The sequence below is a fragment of the Cannabis sativa genome, chromosome 3, assembly GCF_029168945.1.
Source record: "Cannabis sativa cultivar Pink pepper isolate KNU-18-1 chromosome 3, ASM2916894v1, whole genome shotgun sequence".
NCBI classification, from domain to species: Eukaryota; Viridiplantae; Streptophyta; class Magnoliopsida; order Rosales; family Cannabaceae; genus Cannabis; species Cannabis sativa.
The window spans coordinates 46,311,706-46,324,859 of record NC_083603.1 but is presented as its reverse complement, the minus strand read 5'-3'; the positions used below and the strand labels follow the sequence as shown (position 1 = coordinate 46,324,859).

Genomic DNA, 13,154 nt, shown 5'->3' with positions numbered 1-13,154 from the left:
ATAATTTATGTAACTTTTTCAATAATTTACTCAATCCTTTCAATTACACATCTAATTTTAATAGACCACGAAATCATATTATGAATCAATGATAATCTATTACGGGTGAGTGCAACTGAAAATAACAAGTTCACAAAAATAAATTAGCAAAACATGTAAAAGTGAATTAATTCTTCTTTTTTTGTTTTTCTAAATTCTCACTGTGAAATTTGGGAAAGCAAAAAACTTCATTTGTGTGCTCCCTTTACATAACATACAAGAGTCTAGACCAACGAGCATAAACTGAACAGAAACAAAGAGCATACCGTAAACTGTACACTCAAGTTAAAACAAAACTCCCATTCAATTTTTTTCTCTTTCCAGAATACCAACTTGTCAAGCCTCTTCAGTAAGAGAGAATGTTCCAAGGAAAAAAGTGTTCATAGGTACCAACAAGATCAGACAGCTAAACCATACACAAATGCACAAGAAAAATTAGCCCTATGTATCATAAAGATTCTATGATATTTGTCTCTGCTTACTACAAGTATTGGCACCTGTTTAGTAAAAGAAGCATTCTTTTTTGAGGTCATTTTTGTGACAAACGGGCTTTACAGACAATGGCATCAGTAGCTTCATGCAACTTCCAACCAAGTGATTGACAAAAGTTTTGTATAGCTATTATCTTGACAAAGGTTATTGAAATTTCCCAAGTGATTGTGTCAATCGAAGACAGTGACTCTTTGTTTTTTGTTTTTTCTGAAACTAGAGTCCCCGCCTAACCCTACAATATTTTGGGGACGAGGAAATCGAAGACAGTGAATTTCATTATCTGTGGATTTCTATTCTTCCATTTCTTCATCTTTAACATCCCTGCAACGACATTAGCAAAAAGGTAAGCTTTACGTAAGAGATGAGGAACAGTTGAGATGCAACTTGGTAATATTCAACTCCATAGACAAGTAAAGACTAAAATAACAAGAAGAATGCATAATACAAGCTAACCATGCCAACGAGAAAAGGCGAGAAACAACTTACAAGGCATGGACTATAACATTAAATCTAATTCCAAGATGGAGAAAGGAAGGTTTCAACATTAAACATAACTAGGTATGAAGAAGGGAAGTAGGTGGTTCGAAGAAGAGATTGTTTATACGCTACTTAATGGCCAAAGGATGACATATCCCACCACAGTGAAATTGTGAAATCTCATATTGTCAACAGAACGATATACAAAATCTAGCCCGTGTCATCAAATACATGCATAAGAATTATCTTATCTTAAAAGGTTGTCTGGAAAGCCTCTCACTGTCAATTTTCAAAAGCCTCACCAAAGGGAGAAACATGCAAACCTTCCAAGTGATAATTTATAGGAAAAAGAATAACATTTTCTTCGGATGTACAAAGTTAATGAAACATTGAAACCTCACCTCATCTCATTTTTAACCACAGGAGTAACATTACTGAAGCTTCTATTCCGAGGAGGCTTCTCCTCATCATCTTCATCAGGATCAGAATCATATTTTTCACCATTCCAAATTCGGTGTTTTGGTCTATGATCAATATCTTCTTCCACCTACACCAACAAATCTCAAATTTAAGGTCACTATAAACATATAAAAGAGGTACCATCTTAGGGAATGATGGACTGATATTACTAAATACTCACTTCCTCTGGAACTTCTGTGGTAGGTGGTGTTGTCTGAAAAGGTACACTAGGGGCATGTGGTAATCTAGAAAGCTGTTCCAGCAAAGTATTCCTGAAAAGAAAATTATATTATAATAGCAGTAACTAACAGGAAAAAGATATTGAACTGGTTTCTACCTAAATATGTGTAAACATTATTGGAAAGGAGACAAACTGGTGAGTCTACTCCAACACCAAAAAGGAATCATGAATGTAAAAGTAATGGTATTGGAAAATCTAATCTTTGAACATTATAAAAGAGGGAAATAAAACTTATTGGTGATGTTGGGAATAGAGGAAGTATGCTACACAATCAATGAGATGGAAACCATCTGACAACAACTAAGTTCAAAGTACTATAATAAAAAAAAAAAAAGAAGAGAATTCACAGCTTTAATCCAAGATCACAAGATCCAAATACCCTCTTTGCTTAAAGACATTGTTTGGCTTTATTAAAGTATACACTTTATATCCAGAGAAATGGTTAAGTCACCGCACAAACAAAAAAAAATGATATGTCATTAGGAAACCTGCAAAACTTAACGTTCTTGCTTCACAGTCACAATGATGCACCCTTAGACATTTGTTATTCCAAACTTTTGTTTACCCCTAAAGCTCTTTTATAAAATAATATTAAGTTACTAAACAAGTGAAGGTTATAACTTTTATTACCTTATCTTCTCCATATCTTTGAGAGTGTTTAGATTCTCCATGTTGCACGGTTCAACATGAAGCGTGTAGTCTGGGCCAAAGTACTCATAGTACTCGTTATAAGGCAACTTATTATCTGGTTCCACTCCAACTGCAACTGCTGTCTGCAAGAAATAATAAATCAACTTCGTCAGGAATCGAACAAAAGTAACAGATGGTAGCAAAAACATAGAGATAAGAGGTAAACCTCATAGCACCAGCAACGAGCAACATTCCGTATTGTGTATCCTCCACCACCCAAGACCATCAGAGGGACATTAAAAGACCTCAGAAATCTGAGGCAATCAGCATGGCCTTTGACAGACAAGTTGAAGCACCCCAATCGATCACCAGATAAAGAATCTGCTCCGCATTGCAGAACCACGGCATGGGGCTGGTAAACCTCCATGACTTTTTGAATGATAGGCCGAAAAAGACCACGAAAATTCTCATCATCCATTCCATCATTAAGAGGAACATTCAGTGCATAGTTCTTTCCAATGCCCACTCCAGTGTCTCTAATGTGACCAGTCCCAGGGAAGAAATCCCCAAACTTATGAAAAGACACAGTCATCACTCTGTCAGTGGTGTAAAATGCTTCCTCAACACCATCTCCATGGTGCACATCAATGTCCACATAAAGTACACGCTGTTCGAAGACAACAATGGTGTCACATAAATTATTGTTCATGAACAAATATTAAAAGAAAATGAGTTGAAACGAAATGGCTTTAATCCCATAAAAACTAAAGCTAAAATGTAAAGTAAAATATGATCCTTAACTTGCAGAAAAACAATCCTAATTCAATAAGAAAACAAAGACAGCAAAGCAATCCTAATTTATTTTTAACAAAATACCCTATTCAATTTTAAACCAATAATAATCAAAACAACCAACAACATCAGTCAATGAAGCATCAAAATAATCCTAGAAACAAAACCCAGAGAATGTAGAGACATAGTTCAAACAATGCTACTAAATAGAAAAATCAGTCTACTCTACGACCGTAATTGCTCCCAAAAAAAATCTAAAGGTTAATTGTATACAAATGAAAGCAGGGGAACAACATTAAAAATAACATTAAAAGTATATTAAAAAGAAAAAGCATTACCCTGTGAACCTTGAGCAACTCAAGAATACCGAGCACAATATCATTGACGTAACAGAAACCAGAAGCCTCAGACTTCTTAGCGTGGTGCAAACCACCAGCCCAGTTGAGAGCAATATCAGCATCGCCACGGTTGAGCTTGACAGCAGCTCCAATGGAGCCGCCAGCGGAAGCTTGACAGAATCCGAAAAGTCCGTCAAAGACAGGGCAGTCCTCTCCGACATTAAAGCGCTTCAGATGGCGAGAGAAGGTGTGCTCGCCCAGTGTCTCCGGAGAGACGGAAGCAAGAAAATCGACGTAGTCGTCGGAGTGGAAAAGACGAATGTCAGCGGGGTCCGCCGGGAAAGGGCGGTTGATCTCCATGCGTCGATGGAGGCCGTAGTGAACGATGAGGTTGTGAGCCATACGGATTCTGTGAGGCTTCATCGGATGTCCTTGACCGTAGTAGTAGTCTCCGATAGTTGGCTCGTAGAAGTAACTGACGCGCCTCTTCTTCGCGTCTGGACCCGACGGCAGTGACGCGCCTCCATGAATATCCGCCATAGCTCTCGATCGAACCCAGGTCTCTCTCTCTCTCTCTCTCAACTGAAAAAGCAAGAAGTCTGTAATTCTTTAAAAAAAAAATCAAGAAATGTGTTTAAAACGAAGAATACTGGCCCAAAACTGCTTTAGGCCCATATCATAATACACATTTTTTATAGGGGTATATTGAGAAATACCTCTTTTATTTATCAATTAACTAAAATTAACTCTAATTTTTTATTTAATTGAAACATACCTCTTTTTATATGTATTGTACCCAAAATACCCTGATATAAGGGAGTCACATGGAGAGTATATTGAGGTAGCAAGGGTAAAATCGGTAAAGTGTTTAAAAAAAGAGGTAAAAATGACAGTTTTTAAAAAAGAGGGTAAAATTGAAAGAAGACAATATAAAAAAGGTATAGAGTCTAATTTCCTCTTTTTTATAAAATAATTGCAAACATACCAATTTATATTATTTTCTTAAAAACCAAGTGTTGATTGATGTAAGTTAAGAAGATCGTAAAAAATAAGAGTACTGCGATGAATTAATTTAGCTAAATAAAATCGCGATAAATAAAAAGGATATGAGGGATTTATAGTAGTTCACTACCATGTCGCGATAGTAATAGAGTTACGTCTACTTTGTTTTTATTAATTGAATCTGATACACTAAAGTTATATTCTCAAGAGTGTGTGGAAAATAGTACAAAAAAGATTTCTAAGTGAAATCTGTATCGAGACTTATGAACACAAGGCTCATGGGAGACCCAATATTCACAAATCTGATAAAGATAGTGGTTGTAAGGTCCTTAAGAGCAACAAACCTATAAGACACTACTACAAAAATAGATGTACATTCAAAGGTGGATATGAGTTATCGCGAAATTCTTAAAACAATCACTCTAGATATTAACCTTATGCAAAAAAAAAATTGAAATGTTTGAGAAGTTTCATGAATTTCTGGCAAATGGTAACAATAATTAAGGTAGGTGGTTAAAGATCTTGCGAGCTGATGGGGTGGAGAAATATTTGGTTATGCAGTTCAAAGATCATTAAGTTGAACTTCGAAGTATATCCAAACTTACTTTCCCAGAATTTTGGATTGCATATTGATGAAAATGAAAATGAAAGGTCTATGATTAGTTACTAGTAGCTGTCCGAGTCCTTCAGGGAAATACCCTAGTAATAGGAAAAATTTTAGAATGATAGAATGGTTGTGTACTTAGTGTATACCATTACTGGATTCAGGGATGTCCTGATCATGAACTTAAGAAAAGCTAGAACTGTTAACTAAGGTTTGCAAGTTTGATAGCTATTCTAAAGTGATTAGGGGTAGACCATCCTATGATCATCAAGATAAGAAAGTATTTGTTTCAACAAAAACTACTTTTCTAAGAATATGACTAAATATGAGAACAAAGTAGCAAAGTAGATGAGATATTTTTTATTTTAAAGTGTTCTATCATCTTATTCTACATAAGATGATTCCACTGCCTTTGTTGTCTTAATACAACCGATGAGGACAATACCATCAATGTTCCTAGACAGAGAGTCACGATACCTTATTGTAGTGGGATGGTTTCAAGGAACTCACCCTGTTATGACTTGGGAGACACATGTGATAAAAATCTATTGTTAGTTTAAACAAGTAGTTGATAGTCAGAATAAAGAACTAAGAAGCAAAGCCAAGAGAACTATGGTTAAAACCATTCGTATGGAATAACCAAAAGTTTTCTGTTACAAGGATAAGAAGAATTTTTTTTATAATAAGTCTATTTAATGGACTTAACAAAACTTCTCGATCCTAGTGTAGTAGGTTTGAGATTATCTAAACCTGTATCTTGTGGTATACCTAGTAATTTACTTACTCTAGTGCAAGCAACTTACTTTAGTGAGATGCTGAAGCATTTTTCTAATGGCTAATTCTAAAGGAAACTTTTTGGCTCCTACATATAGATTTTATATATCTAAGGAACAATTTTAACTATTCTAGAAAAGATAAAAGTCATGAAAGGAATTCCTTAAGAATCAATAGTGAGAGGTCTCATGTATGCTCTGGTATGCATTAGACCAGATACCTGCTGTTGAGTGAGAGTTAGGAGTGTTCATTGGATCACATCCAATGGATTTGGACCCATCCGATCCAATCCAATTATTTATTGGATATTGGATTTTTCCATCCGATCCAATCCAATCGAATTGAGTCATCCGATCCGATCCGATCCAATGGGATGTATTGGATTGGATCGGTTCCATCCATTGGATGCTTTAACTGGTTTTTTATTAGATTGGATTAGATCCATCCAATAGATCCCATGGATGAATCCAATCCATTTAAAACCACTATTTAGGCTAATTTCATTAAACAAAATATATATATATGAAAAAACATAATTTAAAACCTAATAATCTAACATAGATAATAAAATAATATATAAAATATTAAATAAAATAATTAAATGTATAAAATTATAAATATTAAATATGATTGGATGGACATTGGATGATATTGGATTGGATTGGATCGGTTATCCATTGGATCGGATATCTCATCCAATATCCGATCCGATCCAATTGGATTTTTAAAATTTGCATCCGATCCGATCCAATTATGATTGGATATCCGATTCTATTGGATCGGTTGGGATTGGATCGGTCGATTGGATGACTTTCTGCACACCCCTAGTGAGAGTTATGAGTAGGTATCAGTTCAATCCAGAAAAGGAACATTGTAAGATAATGAACTAAATCTTAAGATTAAAAAAAACAACTATATGTTAAATGATAATGATGGTATTTTAATACTCTTAGACTACACCAAATCAAATTTATAGACTTGCGTTAATGCTAGAAAGTCTAATTATGAGATGGTGATTACTCTGGGGGTGGAACAATGATTTTTTTTGGAGAAGTTTAAAGACCAATTTAGAATCTCTAACTCTACCAGTGAGACTGAATGTTAAAGTGGCCAAGAAGGCTATTAGATAATTATTCAGCCTATGAAAAGTTCTATACAGTTTTTAGCATTATTCTAGTAATAAATTAACTACTAGTATTATTTCCTAACTAACACAGATATAATTGCCAAATAGTAAAGAATTCAGTATCCTAAGAGGAGTAATCATATAGAAAGGACTTACACAATATCAAGGATGTTGTGACTAAAGAGATGTAATGGTGGAGAAAGGTTGTATTGAATACAGCCTGTCAGATCCTACTACAGAGATAATATTACGTACTACACTTGATCTAGACATCAAGGTGTTGAGATTAATTGAAATGCACTTTTAGTTTTATATTATTGCAAGTGGGAGTTTGTTAAGATTTTATGCCCTAAATAAAACTCATTTCAATATAATTAGATTTACTAATTAGTAAAAGACCATAAATTATTTTATGTTGCATGGTTCACATGATTTATTTCATGATTATATGTTTAATGTATAAATTCTATTAAATCCAAAACATATAGTTATTCATGATTATAGTGTTGTCAACACAGTGAAATATAATCATGATTATATGTTTCAAAGTTTATGTCCCATGATTTGTCAGTACACTGGATTTACCCTGATATAATAATCAGCGATAAAATTTACTTACACCTTGGATAAGTGTTACGTTCTTTCCAGGGTATTGGCAAAGTATGCTAGTATCGGATGTATGGAGTATACATCGGACCAAACTGATATTGACATTGGATAAGATATCATAAACTTACATATTTAAGTCAATATCAGTTAGTTGATCTTGGGTTAATAGATCTTAATACTGAGATGCTTAGGTTCGATCTCAACTGTGTTATTTATGTTCTTAGAGTTGTTCGTTAAAGTTGACCAATGGATCGGCCCAATACTTACATCTTAAGAACATGAAGTATAATTGAGTGGGAACGTTAATCATAAATATGAAATCTATAGCTTTTATAAATGCATAGAAGTGAAAAGATAATTTCCTTCAAGCTTGGCTTAATAGAGATAAATGATTGAGATCTCATTTCAGTAATTATATTAGTTTACTGAAATATTATTTATAGGTAGCTAAGTGTTTTAAGGATAAAATATATTGAAGGGTAGAACGGTATTTGTCCCTACTCGATGTAGATCATAGAGAATCTTTGACTATTTGGATAATAAGAATGGATAATTAATAGTGTATCTATATCTTGGAACATATAGAGCGTTTTATATAATTAAGAGTGCAATTCCAAATATATAGTGGAGTCAGGAGGAATTAATAAGTTAAAAAATTTACTTGGTAAATTCTAGAACTACTTATTGGAAGCTTGATTATATAGACTCATGATCCCCACACTAGTTGAGATAATACTGCTTGTAGACTCAGTTAATTAGTTTTAATTAATCAATTATAATTCTAAATAGATTATGTCTTAATTATGAATTTACCTAAGCAAGAGCTTAATTGTGAAGAAAATAGGTTTTAGGATTTATTTGTTAATTGGGAGACTTTGTAAGGTCTAATTAATAGATAAGTTAAATGAACATTTTATTTGATAATTAATTATAATTATTATATAATTATTATATAGTTAGAATTAAAATATGGCATTTGTGAAAAGAAAGACGAGTTAAATAAATGATAAAATTGTAACTAGTGAGGTCCATGACATGGAATACCACTTAAGTCCAATAAAGCCATTATTTTATCTTTTTTAATTCCATTTAATTCTAAACTAAACTCTAATTGAACTACTATAAAAGGAATAAGATAACTCTCATTCTCATCCATCTAAAATAACCTAGTTTTCATTCTTTGTCAGACAACTAAAAATTGAGAGTCTCCTTCTATAGTAATTTCGAATCCCCTCTTCTTCTTCTTCATTGATTTTGTTCATTTAGTGATAGAGTACCATGCCCACTCATATCAAGTCAACTACTCAATCATAGTGTGGAAGAATGTGAATAATCCAACCAAATTGAAGGAGAGTAGATCCAGGTTCAGATCTTGGTAATGCTTAGCTACAGAAAGAAATCAAGGGCTTGAGATTTAAATGAAAGGAGTCATTATTATTCTGCTGCCATCAATGTAAAGATTTCTTAATCTCTTATATGTTTATTTTATCATATTAGAATATTCATATTTAGGGTGTTAGATTATAAAATTATAATCAATGAACATAAGTATATCTAGATCTTGGTAAACTAACTTCCAACAGCAGGGAGTTTGAATATTTCTACAAACCGTAATTTATTGAAATGAGTTATTTAAGTTGCATTTAATAATGCAATTTAATACTATAATCATTGAGTTGATTCATATTCCTCCTGAAATACATGTGACAGCTTCTAGTTGATAGCCGAATTTTAGGTATAACAATGCGTACACTAACCTGACACTTAACGGCCAAGTACTTACATAAATTTCACAATCGTAGCGAAATGCATTTTTACTGTTAAAAAATTTAATTAGATATTTATCTATAATCAATTCTTTTTTTATAGGTTTTAGAAGGGTCTTTTATTTTTATATTTATATGAGTTACTTTGATCCTATGACTCCCACACACATACTTCTTAATACTTTCTATGACAACTTGAGGTTTGTAATCGGAGCTAAACTTATCTATTTATGCCCAAATTACTAGTATGTTAAACTTCTTTAATTTTAGGGTAAATATCATTTTGGGTCTTGTATTTTGTAAAAGTTACCAATTGAACCATCTATGTTGTTAAATAATAAAATACACCCTATATTTTTTAAAATAGTAAAAATAGGACATTGAGGTCAATTTTTAATAATTTCACTTTTTAATATACGATTTCTAACACAAACAGATACAAAAAATGTAACCAATTTTGTCATAACATCTCTAGATTAGATTATTATTAAGTTTTATTTTGATAAAAAATCAGTTCAGGATTCTATTTGTATAATTTTAGAAAATACATGTTTCATTTTGTCATTTAACAAAACAGATGGTCCAATTAATAACTTTTGCAAAACACAAGTCCAAAATGGTATTTACCACTAATTTTATTAATTTTCTAGTTGTTTTAGATTTGTATGATTAGGTGTCCAAAATAACCTAGGGTTTCTTTTCTTTATCTTGGGTGGCTGAGTTAGGGCTTAAGCTTGCGTATATATATACCCGAAGTTTCACTCTTTTTGAATAACAGAGCAGCTGAGGCTGCTTCTCTTTTTCCTCTTAGTTTCTTTTTCATCCCATTTGTTTGTGTAAACTACTGTAGTGGTCGTATATGATTTCGTTTTGATTAAGCGCTGTGACAATGCCTCTCCTTTCGGCTGCAAGGGCTTGAGATCTGTTGATCGATTTCTTGCAAGCTTTGTTCTATTGGCAAATATTGATTTTTCGAAGGGTTGGGGGTTTCTTTGCTGCCCAGGTTAACATCTTTCCTTGATTCTCTGGTCCCCCAACTTCTTTGGTACATTTTATTCAATATCTTTAACAACACCACTTTGCGTTTGCTAACTATTAATTTTGGCTTAGCCCCTTTTGTTAGAGTTTTAATTTTATATATGTTTTTAGGGTTAGGGTTTTATTTATATTTTTTACAGAAATAGGAAATATCCCAATGAAGAAGCACTCCCCTAAAATTGATAGGAAGTGCCGTATGACACTTTAAACAGCAGAGTGTTCACAATCGTAGCCATTGCTCTACTCCCAATTTCACCATTCACAAAGCCCTTTCGACTATTTTCCTCTGTGGAAACGATGTCGTTTTCCGGGGTCTTTGTTGTTTGGTTGGGATAGAGTATTTGATTACGGTGCTCACTCTGTGTGTGTGATTTTAAACGGGTCTCTGAGGGTTTCACCGTTCTTATAATGAACTCTGCTGCATTTGATTTTGTACGGATCGATGCCACGTCTACGGTAGCTCTCTAAGAGCTTTGACCGGCGATGCTATGATTGGTCCAATAATAATTCTCTGTTTCGCATTTTGATAGGAATCTGTAGACCTTATTTTTGATTGGTCTATTGAGCCGTTTTGTGCGATTACATTTTCTATTTTATTATGTTATCAGTTTCACGAGGCCAATGAGGATTAGTTTACAAGTTGGAATTACCGACTGAAATTCTTTGATGTGAATTTACTGGCTTTCTGAGGCTTCTTTTAGTACTTAAAATTGATTATTAAGTTAAATCTTTCTCTTTGGTTTGAGATATTAGGGGAAGAAAGGTTCGATGATGATGAGATATCATAATCTCGTTAATCTGATTTAACATGAGGATAATTAATCTCATCCATTCATTTGTATCTGAGATCCTTCTCTCCTTACATGTTTGAGCTCAAAATAAGAACCTTTTCAAGAAATGTGTTTCTGATTAATTGGCTTGTCTGTTTTTCTTTCCAACTTATTTATAAAGTAATTGTAGGCAAAAGATGAGAGGTCATTCGACGTTCATGATTTGAATTGTTTGGGCATTTTAAGCACCATTAATTAGTATCCAAATTATCATATTTTATTTTATTCAGAAAATGTTAAATTTGTTTTTAGTATTGATAATTAACTATAATAATATTATGCAATGCAATTGGGATAATTTCTCGTGTTACACATACAATTAGAAAAAATGAGTTAGTAGCCATTTAATTCGTATATTTTGTTTTAGTATTTCAATAAAAATAAAGAAGATTGCAGTATTTTAAACATATAAAATTTAATTTAATTCTAAATTTATTTATAATAATTGAAACAATAAGAACAAAAATAAGTTTAATTTAATTATATTTTAAACATATAAAATTTAATTTAATTCTAAATTTATTTATAAAAGATTACATTTAACTAATTTTATTAATGATAAAATAATTAATAAATTTGTTATAAGTATAATTAATGAAAGGATATTGGTAGTAAAATTATATGAATTTTATATTTTTTAACACTTAATTATAAAAATTAAAATTTTGGTGGTAAAATATTATATTATGTAAGACATGTACACATGATAATTTTTTTTATTTTTTTGTAAAATTTACTATTAGATTTATGTTAAATGACAAAATAGATTTTATCAAAATAATATTGAATTTTAAATTGGTTTTATTAAAAAAAAAATTACAAAAATTAAGCTAATTTTATTTTTATTATTTTAAAATATACATCTATTTTATTATTTAATAAAATAAACTGTGAAATACAAAATCTAAAATAATTTTTACTCATTACATTATTTTAAATACATCTAAAATTATTATAAAACTATTTTCTATTCTATCCTTAATTCTTTCTTTTTTATATATATTTTTTTTAAAAATATTCATATCTATAAACTACACCATTTATTTTATTAATATATAAATTAAAAAAACAAAAATATTTGAACCTAAATTTCAAATCACATAAACTTCGTATATATACTAGAAAAAAACTACGTATGAGGCACGTATATACTTAATCATATATTTAATTTTATGTAAGTAATTTAATAAATTATTTTTATTATATATTTTATTCGTTTTTGTCGTAACAACTCTAGATCGAGTTATTATTAACTTTTATTTTGACAAAAAAAAATTAATTCATGGTACTATTTTGTACCATTTTGAAAAAATCCAAGTCCCAATTTATCATTTAACTAAATAAATGTCCAATTGAAAACTTTTGTAAAATAATGATGGTATTTATTCTAAAAAAAATATTGGTTATAGTTTTAAAAATAAAATATTTAAGTAATTATTAATTTATATGAATAAAATTGTAATTATGTGAAATAAATTTTAAATGCATTAGCTCAAAAATTAAAAGAACATAAGGCAGCATAATGTTGAAGCCCATTGCACCATCCATCCTTGCAAATTGACAAGAGGAAAATGACTAATTTTTTTAGCTAATTTTTATGACAGAGCTATTATTTCACTTGGAATTGAAATATAAATTATAACATGGACATCCACTCAATGAATCATGGCTACTCTATTATTATATAAAAAAAATAAAATAAAGGAAGAGAGAAGAAAGTAAGAGCCTAAAATTTTATATATAGAAAAGATAAGTAGATCCTACATGATTCTACTAATAAATCAACAAATAACAAGCTACATTCACCCACACAATTTAAAATGTGAACCTCACAATTTCGATTGTGTAAATGCTAAATAGACTGGAGTTACAGAAGATGTAGTTGGACACAGAAAAGGACTGAATCGTATTTATTTAAGATATGAAGATCTGTTCAA

The 13,154-nt window shown here is 31.3% G+C and overlaps 1 protein-coding gene, 1 long non-coding RNA gene and 4 other non-coding genes across 6 annotated transcripts; 5 read left to right on the top strand and 1 right to left on the bottom strand.

The window, feature by feature from the left end:
* Positions 1–319: 319 nt before the first annotated feature.
* Positions 320–4,083, bottom strand: LOC115710180 (histone deacetylase 6). The gene is made up of 6 exons (XM_030638523.2): positions 3,469–4,083; positions 2,565–3,005; positions 2,339–2,481; positions 1,649–1,739; positions 1,410–1,555; positions 320–852 (listed from the first exon to the last, which is right to left on the bottom strand). The coding sequence occupies exons 1-6, from the start codon at positions 4,006–4,008 to the stop codon at positions 822–824; spliced, it is 1,392 nt and encodes a 463-aa protein (XP_030494383.1). The 5' UTR covers positions 4,009–4,083; the 3' UTR covers positions 320–821.
* Positions 4,084–9,984: 5,901 nt separating this feature from the next.
* LOC115708985 (uncharacterized) lies at positions 9,985–11,440 on the top strand. Its single transcript, XR_004010136.2, has 2 exons — positions 9,985–10,352; positions 11,141–11,440. It is a non-coding gene; the product is annotated as an uncharacterized LOC115708985 (long non-coding RNA).
* LOC115711824 (small nucleolar RNA Z112) lies at positions 10,539–10,781 on the top strand. Its single transcript, XR_004010694.2, has one exon. It is a non-coding gene; the product is annotated as a small nucleolar RNA Z112 (small nucleolar RNA).
* Positions 10,824–10,974, top strand: LOC115711834 (small nucleolar RNA snoR2/U65). The gene has a single exon (XR_004010702.2). It is a non-coding gene; the product is annotated as a small nucleolar RNA snoR2/U65 (small nucleolar RNA).
* Positions 11,003–11,084, top strand: LOC115711829 (small nucleolar RNA snoR77Y). Its single transcript, XR_004010699.1, has one exon. It is a non-coding gene; the product is annotated as a small nucleolar RNA snoR77Y (small nucleolar RNA).
* Positions 11,152–11,235, top strand: LOC115711831 (small nucleolar RNA U30). The gene has a single exon (XR_004010701.1). It is a non-coding gene; the product is annotated as a small nucleolar RNA U30 (small nucleolar RNA).
* Positions 11,441–13,154: the final 1,714 nt, after the last annotated feature.

What these genes read in the sequence shown, in the direction of transcription:
- LOC115710180 (XM_030638523.2), bottom strand. Translation starts at nt 4,008, where the DNA reads ATGGCGGATATTCATGGAGGCGCGTCACTGCCGTCGGGTCCAGACGCG. An exon ending in AAAGATATGGAGAAGATAAG is followed by an intron (nt 1,740 to 2,338) that starts GTAATAAAAGTT and finishes TTTTCTTTTCAG; the next exon opens with GAATACTTTGCTGGAACAGC. An exon ending in CCACAGAAGTTCCAGAGGAA is followed by an intron (nt 1,556 to 1,648) that starts GTGAGTATTTAG and finishes TTGTTGGTGTAG; the next exon opens with GTGGAAGAAGATATTGATCA.